The sequence below is a fragment of the Solanum pennellii genome, chromosome 5 (genome assembly GCF_001406875.1).
Source record: "Solanum pennellii chromosome 5, SPENNV200".
NCBI classification, from domain to species: Eukaryota; Viridiplantae; Streptophyta; class Magnoliopsida; order Solanales; family Solanaceae; genus Solanum; species Solanum pennellii.
The window spans coordinates 10,607,504-10,620,766 of record NC_028641.1 but is presented as its reverse complement, the minus strand read 5'-3'; the positions used below and the strand labels follow the sequence as shown (position 1 = coordinate 10,620,766).

At 30.6% G+C, this 13,263-nt stretch overlaps 1 protein-coding gene and 1 pseudogene across 1 annotated transcript; one reads left to right on the top strand and one right to left on the bottom strand.

The window, feature by feature from the left end:
- Positions 1-1,391: 1,391 nt before the first annotated feature.
- On the top strand, positions 1,392-7,156 carry LOC107020536 (U-box domain-containing protein 45-like). The gene is made up of 6 exons (XM_015220942.2): positions 1,392-1,629; positions 2,556-2,644; positions 2,966-3,151; positions 3,570-3,677; positions 3,923-5,094; positions 5,992-7,156. Exons 2-6 carry the CDS (start codon positions 2,585-2,587, stop codon positions 6,776-6,778), a joined length of 2,313 nt encoding a protein of 770 aa, XP_015076428.1. The 5' UTR covers positions 1,392-1,629; positions 2,556-2,584; the 3' UTR covers positions 6,779-7,156.
- On the bottom strand, positions 7,061-8,769 carry LOC107020538 (annotated as a pseudogene).
- Positions 8,770-13,263: the final 4,494 nt, after the last annotated feature.

The window sequence follows — 13,263 nt, the reverse complement described above, 5'->3', positions numbered from 1 at the left end:
AAATAATTATTAATTATGCAATATTTCAAACTATGCTATCTATGAAAAATATTTATCTAAATCTTGTTTGATTCCACTTGTAATTTTTGTGGGTGTTATACAATAGTTTTTGCCTATAAAGATTAATAAGCGAAAAATAATAAAATTAATTGTAGTTTATATCATTATTCAGTAAAAAGTGGTTATTAAATAGTTAATTTGCACATCATGAAGAAATTTATATTTTTAATTTTATAAATTTACGATAAAAACAGTAACAATAACAATATATTTTCTGAAAATTCACTAAGAAGAATCTGAAAAGGACAAATTATTCATAAATTTTATTACTATCACGTTAAAATAAAAAGACTATTTTAGAAATACTTCAATTCAAATACAAATAAAAAGTAAATTTAAAAATAATAAAAAATACAATAAAATAATAATCATTTTTTCCTTCCTATATAGCTTTCTCTAGAACTACTAGAACGTCTAATCATCCATTCATTTATGCTAATAATTGCAAAATATGTGGCTAATTTTACTAACTGATTTTTCTTCTTTATAATTAGGAAAAATGATTTTAGTTTCCATTAATAGCTTTTAACCCAATTAAAATTATGAAGATATTTTTTAAAAAAATTATGAAGCAGGGGTATAGTTGGAAAATCAATAAACAATTATATTGACAGGTGTAATTACCGACAAACTCGGAGGTCGGCAATTGTCGGCCCGGTGAACCGGGGAGACAACATCGTCATTTAATTCATAAAAAAAAACAATCTCTTTTTTTTTTTAAATCTTTATTTTTGGTTAAATAAATAAGTACTCCACTAAACTAATTAATGATCAAATTAATAGTGATTAATAAGTTCCACTTTGCAAGTGGGTGTAAATAAATTATGGCACCACCTTAGAATTTAATATTATTTCAAATATTCCTTGACCATCTTTTTCACTATAAATTACACATCATGGTTTACAATATTTTTTATAGTAATAATAATAATAAGAGTAAGAAAAGAATGATTATACGTGTCTTGAAAAAGCATGAATATTTTGGTTTTTTTTTTAAAAAAAATATTTTTTTTAAGAAACAGAAATTTTTATTTTATATTCAATATCAGAAAAGCTCTGCCTATTTTCAAATATTATTTATTATTTTTGTAAATTCTTCAAAATTCTAAATTTCAACTTTAACGTTAAATATTATAAATTTTATGGCTAAATATGTAGGAGTTCAACTCCGATAAAAGTGAAAAAAATTCATGGTCAAACAATTTTCACTAATTCTTTATTTTTAGAAAATGTAAAAGTTATATTAAAAATAAAAAATAAAAATGATATTATTATGATTAACATAAAATAAATAAAGTAGTCCTTTGTCACATGGATTCATTCATTTCTATCTACTCATTCTTGCTTATAAATTTTTTGTTATTACCTCTTCCCTCTTTCTCTCTTTCTCCATCTAAATAATAAAAAGAAAATATCAAAGATTTTCATCATTCTCGAAAAAAAAAGCTCAAGTTTTTGGATCTGCAAACCATAAAAGCCTTGTTGATTTGATGATTAACAAAATCATCAAATGTATTGTTAGGATTAATTTCAGCAGTTTTTCATGAAGCCTCCTTGGTTGTTTTTTTTGTACGTATAAAATCATTTCATATGTTTTTTTCTTGATTTATTGCGAATATGAAGTTGTATGTAAAACAAACAAACCCTTTTGGGGGTTTTCATTTTTGGGTTGTTTTCCATTTTTGATGAATATACTTGTATGTTTTATGTTATTGTTGTTGTTGCATATGATAAATGTATATATTTTTTGATTCTTGGGGTTGTATATCGATGAAAAAGGAAGTTTGATTGAATCTTGCTTTATTGTGTTGTTAGATATTGTGTATGGGAATGTTTATGGATCCTAAGCTTGTTTTTAAATGCTTTGTTTCTTCATTTGCAAATCTATTTAATTCTCTTTAATTTGATTAGTAAGATTAATGAATTGTTTGAACCTTCTAATGATTCAAGTTTTTTTTTTGATATTATGGTTTGTATGTGTTTGGATTATTAGTCATTTGATACCCTCCTTGCAAATCTGAACTTGTACATTTTTTTTTGTGGATAAGCATGACCTCTACTAATTTATGGGATATGTGCCATCTCTCACCAACAATTGGTAAAGGTGACTCTCTTCATCGGGATATGTGTCATCTTTTACCAACAATTGGTATTCGTAACTCTGTCCATCAAGGTCAGGACAAATGGATATGGATAGAAATCACCTGGTGTCTTTGTTTCGGGTGGGATTTGAACCGGAGACCTCATTGTTGGTTCTAAATAGCTTTATCGGTCAATAGGTTATACCCTTGGTTTAATCTGGTCTTGCACTTCCCCTTTTTGATGAAATGAAGATGTATGCGATTCGTTTTATTTATTTGTTGTTTATAATTATTAATTGTTCCGTGTAGTAATCGTTTTGGTGCTTCTTGATGTTATTATAAGCATTGGTGACTATTCCATGTTGTTTTGCGATTACTTATGTTTAATTTTTTTGGGGCTGATTTCAAATACAGCTGATTGAGGAAGTTGAATATTCTATTCGATGTTGATGATGGAGAATAGTGAGGTTGAGGAGAACTTGTTATCTATCGGTGAGCCTAAGGTATGCTTATGAAACACTTAATGTACAAATGGATGGTTAATTGTTGCTTTCATTTTCCATTTTGTTGGATCTATGTAGACTTACAACTAGGAAAATTCTTAAAGTTGGGTTTTGAAATGAAAACACCTTGTAGACTCGACGCTTATTAGCTTTTTCAATAACCTTTTCTCATCTAGTTGACTTTTTACAACCCGTCGGTGGATATGATGGTTTCAGTAGTTCTTTTATATCATCTAAGTTTATACTTGTTTGATACTTATATGGGTTTCTTGATGTTCATTTATCATGTTTCTATAAGTAATAAAGTTTTGTGTTATATAGTTACATGGAGGAATGTGCAAGAGCTTATCAGCTGTATATGCAAAAGTGCTGGGAATATTTCCTGAACTAGAAGCTGCAAGACCAAGAAGCACATCTGGTATTCAAGCATTGTGTGCTTTGCATATAGCCCTTGAGAAAACAAAGACTGTTCTTCAACATTGTGCTGAATGCAGTAAACTTTACCTGGTAATGATGGTACCTTTTTAGTTTTGATTGTCAATATTGAGAGAGTGTTTTTTGGCAATCTTCGACTGTACTGTATTATTAATTTCTTAAAGAGGGATATGAATGTGCCTTCTTATTCCTTTGGTGAGTTACCTTGGGTCCGGATCCTACATAACAAGATTTCCTATTTATTATGTTTCCTAACCACTTCCCAAGTTGCTTGGGGTTGACGTCTCGTAGTTGTTGTTAATATCTAACAATAGTTTCCAAATGGAATACTTGATCAACTTGAAATTTTTTAAATGTTAAGTACTATTTCGTAATGATATAACTATAATTTATTTGCTCATGCAGTATGTTTATTAATTTATTTGCTATTCCGTCCACTAAAGTTTCTTTTTCTGACAATTTATATTTATTGAAATGTCTTTGTTTTCAGGCCATAACAGGAGACTCTATAGTTCTGAAGTTTGAGAGAGCAAGATGTGCTCTTGAAGATAGTCTAAAGCGTGTTGAAGATATAGTACCACAAAGTATTGGCTGTCAGGTAACATCCTCTTATTTCTTTAGTATGCCAAGTCAATTTGTTTCTTATTGTAGTAAAATTTATGCTCTTGTGCAATGTGATAGTGGATTCTTTTTTTTTTCCATTTTGTTTTGGGGAGGGGGCTGTATTAGTGACGTCGGTCAATTTGACTAAATGGAGTTTTGCACATTAATCATTTCTTAAGGGCCATCACCTCTTGGCTGTTTTACATTTTGGTTCTGATGGTAATCTCTATATTTTTTCAGATCTCTGAAGTTCTGAATGAACTTCAAGGGATTGAGTTCTCACTTGATCTGGCAGAGAAGCAAATTGGTGATGAGATAATTACATTGCTTCAGCAGGGAAGAAAATTCAATGGTAGTGACAACAATGAACTTGAGTCTTTTCACCAAGCTGCCTCGAAACTCGGTATAACTTCTTCAAGAGCTGCTCTTAGAGAAAGAAGGGCTCTGAAAAAGCTCGTTGAACGAGCCAGAGCAGAAGAGGATAAACGGAAAGAGTCAATTGTTGCTTTTCTTTTGCATCTCATTAGAAAATACTCAAAGTTGTTTAGATCTGACTTGTCAGATGACAATGATTCACAGGGTTCAACACCTTGTTCACCCACGGTTCAGGGATCCTTTGAGTATGGTATTGGAGCTGGAAGCAATATTCATGCTTTTGACCGGCAACTTTCAAAACTTAGCTCTTTTAATTTCAAACCCAACTTTAGGAGGACAGACCAGACGCCTGTTCCTCCTGAAGAGCTGAGGTGTCCTATCTCATTACAATTAATGTATAACCCTGTGATAATTGCTTCTGGGCAATCATATGAAAAGATTTGCATTGAGAAGTGGTTCAGCGATGGGCATAACACATGCCCAAAGACTCAGCAGGAGCTCCCTCATCTTGGTTTAACTCCTAATTATTGTGTGAAGGGTCTGGTTGCTAGTTGGTGCGAACAGTATGGGGTTCCGATTCCGGATGGTCCACCTGACTCCCTTGATCTCAACTACTGGAGACTGGCTTTGTCTGAAAGTGAGTGCACGAATTCCAAATCTACGGGAAGTATCGTTTCTTGCAAGTTCAAAGGTGTCAAAGTGGTTCCTTTGGAAGATAGTGGTATTATTGAGGAGGCCGAAGGGATTGAAGTAGATGAATCTGTCCAGGAAGATGAGCTTCAAGACAATTCTCTTGAAAGATACGATGACTTCTTAGCCATCTTAAATGAAGGGGAAGATTACAGGAAAAAGTGCAAAGTGGTAGAACAAATAAGGCATCTGCTAAAGGATGATGAAGAAATCAGGATTTATATGGGAGCAAATGGCTTTATTGAAGCACTACTAGGGTTTTTGGAGTGTGCTATACAAACCAGGAATGAGATTGCTCAAGAAATCGGAACCATGGCCCTCTTCAACCTTGGAGTAAATAATAACAGGTGTGTTCTCTTGTGTTTTTTGTTATAGTTGTAGATTTACAGATCAATTTTTTCCTAAGGACTTCTTGCCCAGGAAACAAGGTACTTATTTTGTTCAGCTGTCAAAATAGTATATGCCTTTCTGATGAACTTTTTGCGTTGGCATATCGCACAGTTCACACAACTTTGAATTTCTTAATTTCTCTCATTGGTCCACAAGTTTTTCCTTACTTAACAACTGCATCTTTCCGGAGAAATCGAGTTCTCTTTTTTACAGTCGTACTACTCCAGGTTTTATCTTATAAAAATGAACCAAGTACAATTTGTTATGGTACTTTTACTTGCTCACTTTGCTCTTCTAACTGTCTTGTCACGGTACATGTTTCTACTCTTTTGAGTAGCGGGGTTGTGGGTAGGATGTTCACAAACATTGGCTTCAATAATTAAGGTGAACTTGCAAGTTCATTTTTCTTATTTATAACACAAGTTGATATTTCAGACAACTACAATCTTGTTTGTTCAAATGAAAATCATTTAAAGGAGATGAAGTTAGGTTAACAAGTACTTGAAATTAACAACAAAAATAAATAAATAAATAAATAAATAAAAGAATATGTTAAAAAGAACTAAATTATATGTTTCTGGATATCTTTGATGGGCTCTGCTTAGCATGATTTATTTCATATCCTTTAGCAATTTCCCTCTATAAGCATTAAAATAGGTGATGTATATCCATTACAATAATGATCATAGTATTTATTGGCCTAGGTGAAGTACTTCCAGACTTTAATGCCTAGAATAATCTTGGTGCGTGATGTTTAGCTTGGTGTTCAAAATTTTTCCATGTGCTTTCAATATTTTTTTATGCTTTGATGAAAAGTGTAGACAGTTCTGACATCTTTCCAACTTGCACTTCAGGAACAAGGAGTTGATGCTGGCGGCGGGTGTTCTTCCTTTGCTGGGAAGAATGGTTGCTACTTCCAGTGCAATCAGTGCAGCGACAGCCCTTTACCTGAATCTTTCGTGCCTTGAGGAAGCCAAGCCCATTATTGGTTCTGGTGAAGCCATTCCATTCTTGATCGGAGTCCTACAGCGTGAGACCGATACTCAATGTAAGCTGGATGCCCTCCATGCACTATTTAATCTCTCCAGTAATCCAACAAATACTCCACACCTTCTGTCAGCTGGCATTCTGGATGGACTGAAAACTCTTATGTCATATACGGATGACCATACGACAGAAAAATGCATAGCGGTTCTTATAAACCTATCTCTAAGTAAATCTGCAAGGGATGAAATTGTGTCATCTCCTGGTCTTATCAGTAGTCTTGCAACGGTTTTAGACGTTGGGGAGCCTTTAGAACAGGAGCAAGCTGCAGCTTGTATGTTGATATTATGCAATGGAAATGAGAAATGCAGCCAAATGGTCCTTCAAGAAGGAGTGATACCTTCATTGGTGTCGGTATCAGTAAATGGGACTATGAGAGGAAAGCAGAAAGCTCAGAAGCTTTTGATGTTGTTTCGTGAACAGAGACAGAGAGAACCCTCACCAGTTCAAACTCAACCCCGGACTGAAAACACCGAGACATTGGACATGCCTTCTGAAGATTCCAAGCCATTGTGCAAGTCAACCTCGCGGAAAAAATTGGGCAAGGCATGGAACTTCATGTGGAAGACCAAGAGTTTTTCTGTATACCAGTGTTAAATATTTGTCATTCCTACCACTAGTATGTAAATCTCTAATTTATCTCATCTTCTGTCCTATCCCAATGGGTGCGTTCAGTTTTTCTTTGTGGAAGAGATGTACAGGTCTGGACACTTTAAGGCTTATCCATGAGTTAATGCTATAGCTCCATCCTTCACAGGGAAAAAAAAGAACAGCCATTGAATGTGAATATAAGCTGTTATTTCCTGAGATGTATGTAGCAATACTAGCTGTTATTTCCTGGATGGTTCTTTATCGAATCCAAAATGGAGGATACCGGGATATCATATAACGTTCTTATTCACATCGTTATCATGTACCTTTGTTGGTGGGAAGTAACAGATACTCGGTGGAACACATTGTATGTTGGTTTGGCAACCATTGTTATAGAACATTAACAAAGGCATGGAATGAGAATGCAAAAAGTACATAGCACAAGTAAATTTTTAGTAACTTAGTAGATTTTACGCTTGTTTCTTCCTCCTCTCCTTGAATTTCCCTTACGTTTTTTTGCCTCTTTGGTTTCATCTATTATCTCATCAACTTCATTTTCTACAACGATTTTGTCTCTGCGATCTTCCTTCTTCTTGTTGATAAACTTACTTAGTCCATCAAGTGCAATGTCTGCTTCATCACTTTTCATTAGCTCTTCTGCAATCTCTGCTGGTGTCACATTCACTTCAGTTATAAGCTCTTCTATTTCGCGGAATTTGTAGTGTTTTTCAAGGCCAAGGTAGTTTGAAGCAAGGATCTTGAATCCACTAGGAGTGCAATAGGACATGTGAATGTGCATGTCCATTCTTCCTGGCCTTATCAATGCAGGGTCTAGTCTTTCTTTAAAGTTGGTAGTGAACACAATTATTCTTTCATCTCCACAACTCGACCATAGTCCATCAATGAAGTTTAGCAATCCAGAAAGTGTAACCTGTCCATGAAAACTATGTCAAACATGACTAAGAAACAAAGCAAAGAATGTGTAATATTCTTAGGTTAACCTGACTTTCACTATCATTGTAATTGTGTGCACCATCATCATCTCGATTGTGTAGTTGAATGGTGCAATCAATGTCTTCAATAACAATTATTGATCTGTTGTTGGTAGAGACTAACATTCTTCTGAAATCAGCGTTACCACGCATGCTAGAAAGTTCCAAATCATATATATCAAACTTCAAGTAGTTAGCCATAGCTGCAATCAAGCTAGACTTGCCTGTTCCTAGTGGTCCATACAACAAAAATATCCCCTTTTCCATGCCTTGCCAACTCTTCTGTAGTAATCTTTTCTCCTAACATAATCGTTCTAAATCGTCTATAACTTTCTTCTTCTCTTCAGGATCCATTGCTATTGTATCAAACGTCGATGGATGATCAAGATCCACACATTCTTCAACATAAATACCAAGTGGAGAAAGTTTTATCACCTTATTTTCCTCTTTTATAGCTTTTGATCTTTCAAGAACAAATGGCAAATAAGTTTTCATCACCATTTCTTTGTAACTCTTAATAAAACTAAGTTCATACCATGTTTTTTCGACTTTATCTAAAGAAAAATAGCCATCATCACAACTTGTCTTTTGACTCTCCACAACTTTCAACTCCCAAATAAGTTCAACTCCTTCAAATATATCAATGATTTTCTCATCTTTGCTAATGTTGATAGCAAATTTCTTTTCTTTCTCTGCTTTAGAGATTTTGACTCTTTGTGCTGAAGAGGACACTATAGTCCCCAAGTATAGTTTAGAGGCTTCAAATATTTCATTTGGAGTGATACCATTGTTTTCTTCAATGATGAGGGTAATTTGGGAAGAAATATTTCCTATAAAGATTCCAACTTTAGACAATATTTTGTCTTGGAGATTTTTGGGTATAAGTTGGTTTGTCATGTTTTGAACTTCAGAGACTAAAGTTTTAACTAGAACTGCTGAAGCAGTTAAAGTTGTATATGCTGATAGAACTGATGTTGTTGAAGGCAATTTTGAAAGGGAAAACATAATTTTTTTTTTTGGAGTTTTAGACAAAGTAATTTGTATTTGAATTGGTTGAAGTTATTTGCCAAGAAGTGGCATTTATAGTTGTTAAAAAAATGAAAACTTTCATGTGAAGCTTTTGGAAATATTGTTGATTGAGGCAAGTGAATGACTTGGTCCAAAAGCTTGTTTAACAATTAGAGAATGATAAGGTTAGAGTTGTAAATGGACAAAGGTTGTGAAGCAATATTTGGGAAGGGTCTTGTTAAATATGTAAAAAAAAAAGGGGGAAAAAGTGGGAATTATTCAAAAATAAAATTTCATGGACATATATTTGCTGACTTTTATTCTGTCATGATATTATATTTTAATCAAGGATAATGATATAGAATATTTTACCCCTTAGTTACTCACTCTGTTTTAATTTATGTGATACAATTTGATTTTGATATAAAATTTAAGAAAAAAAGCCTTTTTGGAACTTGTGATCTAAAATAAGTTAAGTATGAAATAACTAGATTTGATTTTAACTTAACAAAATCAATTTCTGACCAAAATAACACAACATTATGTGTGTATATATATATATTGTTTAAAATTTATTTATACATAAAAGTATTTACTTTGAGATAATTTCTACATATTTTTTTTAAATATTTTTTCATAATTTTTATCTTTTAACATATTATTTCTAGAATTTTGAACGATTCAATAAATGTTATAGTCCATGGATATTAGTAACTGTAATAAAACTCAAATCAAAATCTAATCAATACTAATACTAACACAAAAATAATTCATTCAACACTAAGAATGAAAATAATATCCAATATTTATTTTTTAGTTTTACATTTATTTTGACTTTAGACATTTACAATACATAACCTAATTTAATTTTTCTTAATTGTTTAATCAAGTAATTAATACTTATTAGTCATACTTTAGCCTGATTTAGTACTTTTAAATTATAATCATTTTCATTATAACCTATTAATTTGCAATATTTACTTTTTATGATTTATTATTATTTTTTGTTGCACATTTTAGTCTAATCGCCCATTTCATATTTTGTGTTATTTTGGGAAAGAACACTTCAGATAGTTGTATTTTGGTAGGACGAAAGAAATACTTGGAGCACGAATTAATTATAATTTTATATGATTACTTTTTTAAAAAAACATCCCAAAAAAAAAATCTTAAAAACTGAAAAAAAGAATTCGAGGTTGAAGAACCTGAGTTTTAATGGTTTGGTTTAGTTTATAATTTAAAGTTCAACACAAATGATTTGACTTAGTATCTAAAAAACCTGAAGTTCGACAAAAATTCTCTAAAAATTTATGATTTGGGAATTTCAAATCATAATTTGAGATTTTTCACATACAAAAATTGACTCAAAAGTTCATATTTTATAAAAATAACCCCACATTTATATTTACTAACAAATTACTCACTCCTTTTCAAAAAGAATGACATGATTTGACTTGACACGAAGTTTAAGAAAATAAAGAAGACTTTTGAATCTTATGGTCCTGAATTAAAGTTATGTGAAATGTACAAAACTATCCTTTAATCTTGTGGGTTGTGGCATTAAACCTGCCACGTGAAAAGTTGAAATTAAAATGTTACCAAAAAAAGAAATGGGTCATTCTTTTGAAACAGACTAAAAAGGAAAGGATGCCATTCTTTTTGAAATGGAGAGAGTATTTCATATGCAAATAAAATTTATAATAATATCATCACTTTTTGAAACATTTATATCTCATATAATGATTATTCTCACTAACTTAGAATTTATTATTACTTCAAATCAATTTCTATTTTACCATTTATATTCATCAAATTCATTATTTTTTATCAAATATATTTACCAACCAAATTGACCAGTAAATCTCAAAATATCAATATTGATTCGTTTTTTTAGTCATATCAACGAGAAATACAAGTTTAACGTGAAAAGATTGTCATACTATGTAAAAAGGTTATATTAAATACTAACACCTCAAAATATGTTAAATTTTATTTTTTTATTGAATTAAAGTTCGATCGAAAAATATTGTATTCTTTAGAAATATCTTTGTGATGGTGTATAATGTGACTTTTTAAACTTGGTGCTTATTTGTGAAGATTGTATAAAGAGTGGAGACAATTTTAATAGTTTTACAACTTATGAGTTTTTTATTATGAGAAAACATACAACATAAAAAGTTGAAATCACATGTCCATACAAAATTTCAACTTTATCTCATGATTTCATATCGTATGGTCAAACGTGCCCTAAGCTTCAAAAACTTGAAATAATATGTTAAAAGATAAAAATTATGAAAAAATATAAGAAATATTAGAAATTATATCAAAGTAAATGCTTTATGTATGAAATAAATTTTAAAAATTATAATATATTGTCCGGTTGATTTGGTATCGGGTTGACTCTTTCTAGTTAAACCAAACCAACCCTAATACGTCAGATTTTTTCCAATACCGAATCAAGTCAAATCAAACTATTAGTCGGATTCTTTTTATTTGACTCGATTTGGCGATTTGATTCGATTTGTACACCTCTATCTATCATCATATGTTGTTTTTTTAAAATTTTGAATATCATATTATTTTGTTGTTTTTCTATTTCCTTTCTTGTAGACTTTTCACTGCTTCTATTAAATCGCTTCACTGTTTCTTTTCTTCTTTGTACATGAATTTGCTGGATTGAGCTAAAAGTCTTTCAAAAACAATCTTTTTACCTCTATGAGACAGTGGTAAGGTCTATGCATACTCTACCCTTTTCAAACTTCAATTGTAATTTACACTTGATATGTTGTTACTAATCTTAGTATGTAATTACATCTGTGCAACCAAATAGTACAATTCTGAATGCACAGTAATTACATTATAACATACAAACATGACATACCAACATGACATCGTGATTATTATAAACTAGATTCTGAGAACGTGCCTTGCACGTTTATCCCTTTATTATTATTAAATTTTTATATACTAAAAAGTTAAGTAATTAAAAAGATGCTTAAATTAACAATAGTAGTTTAATCATTTATCTTTTATTCGCTAAATAATAACAAATATAATATGAAGAATATTAAATAGATGATATATCTAGTTATTTTTTTGTTATACTTCTCTCATTCTCTTTTCTTCTCATTTTGAATAGTAAAATTTCCTTCCTATGATAATATCAAACTTAGTAATTGGTTCTTAAAAAGCATATTAAAAATTTAATTCTCAAAGTATTTTTACATAAATAGTGGAGAATGACTCTTCACATTGAGCTTTTAATTTTAAAAAATTATGTGTATGAGAAATAATTAACATTCAATAATTAGGCACAAGAATATCACATTATCATAAATAAAATAATATCTCTAAATCAAAAGTAGACATTCTAGTTTTAAAATAATTACTACTAACTATTTATGGGTCCAGCTCCAATCAATAATCTATAGATGAGAGTTTGACAATTTTCCAGCTATAGTTAAAATTTTACATCAACAATAAATAGCTTATTATCACAGTAGATAGACGTTTGATGCATAAAATTTATAAATGCTAAAAGATTTCGTCAATGTAGTACATATGCAAACTTATGATAAAAACACTTGGTATATTACGAAACACACTTGACGCCATTACCATGACTAATATGTCAATTATTTTTATCATTATATCACATATACGTCTTCTTTTTAACCTTGAAAAGTACTGTACACATGATTTATGAAGCGAAAAGAATAATACTCCTTTTTTCATAACATTACTCTTTGAATAATTAATATAAATTGAGCAATATAAACTTTTCAAAATGACTTATTCTAGATATATGATCAATTTGAGGAATGAACATTCCAACAAACATATAATAGACTAATAAGATCAATAAATTATACATATAAACAAAAAGTTTAAATAAAAATACAACCTCAAAATTACATATATACTATATAGAGTATGATTCATTCTTTATCTCCAATTAGGTGGGCCATTTTATTTTAGTTCATATATATATATATATGATTTCTCATTTAGTCATTATTCTCACTACTCATAAATAATAATTTTAAAAATATATTTATACTAAAGTAGAACACTCTATCGAGAGCCAAATAAGCATGTCAAATGAACTGATTAATCTTTCATAAATATGAATTTCATGAGTTATTAAGATACATAGTATAACATGAATTGTATATTACTATTTTCTTCATGTAGAAAACAAAATATTCTAATAAAAAAAATCATAAGAAAGTACATCAACATATATAAAAAGGGAATATATAATACTTAGGACGAACAAAAAGGAGCGGATAAAAACAAAAAATAATTACTGCACATACAAAATGATTTGCAAAGTTCNTTCATGATAATCTCTCATCTTCTTCTTGTCATTTACATGAAAATCAAGCTAGGTAATTTATAGAAGTAGCTATGATGACCTTTGAGTAGATAATTAATTTGCATTAAATTAGTTCAATGGTTTTAGTCCATATCAAATTTGTTTAATGGAAA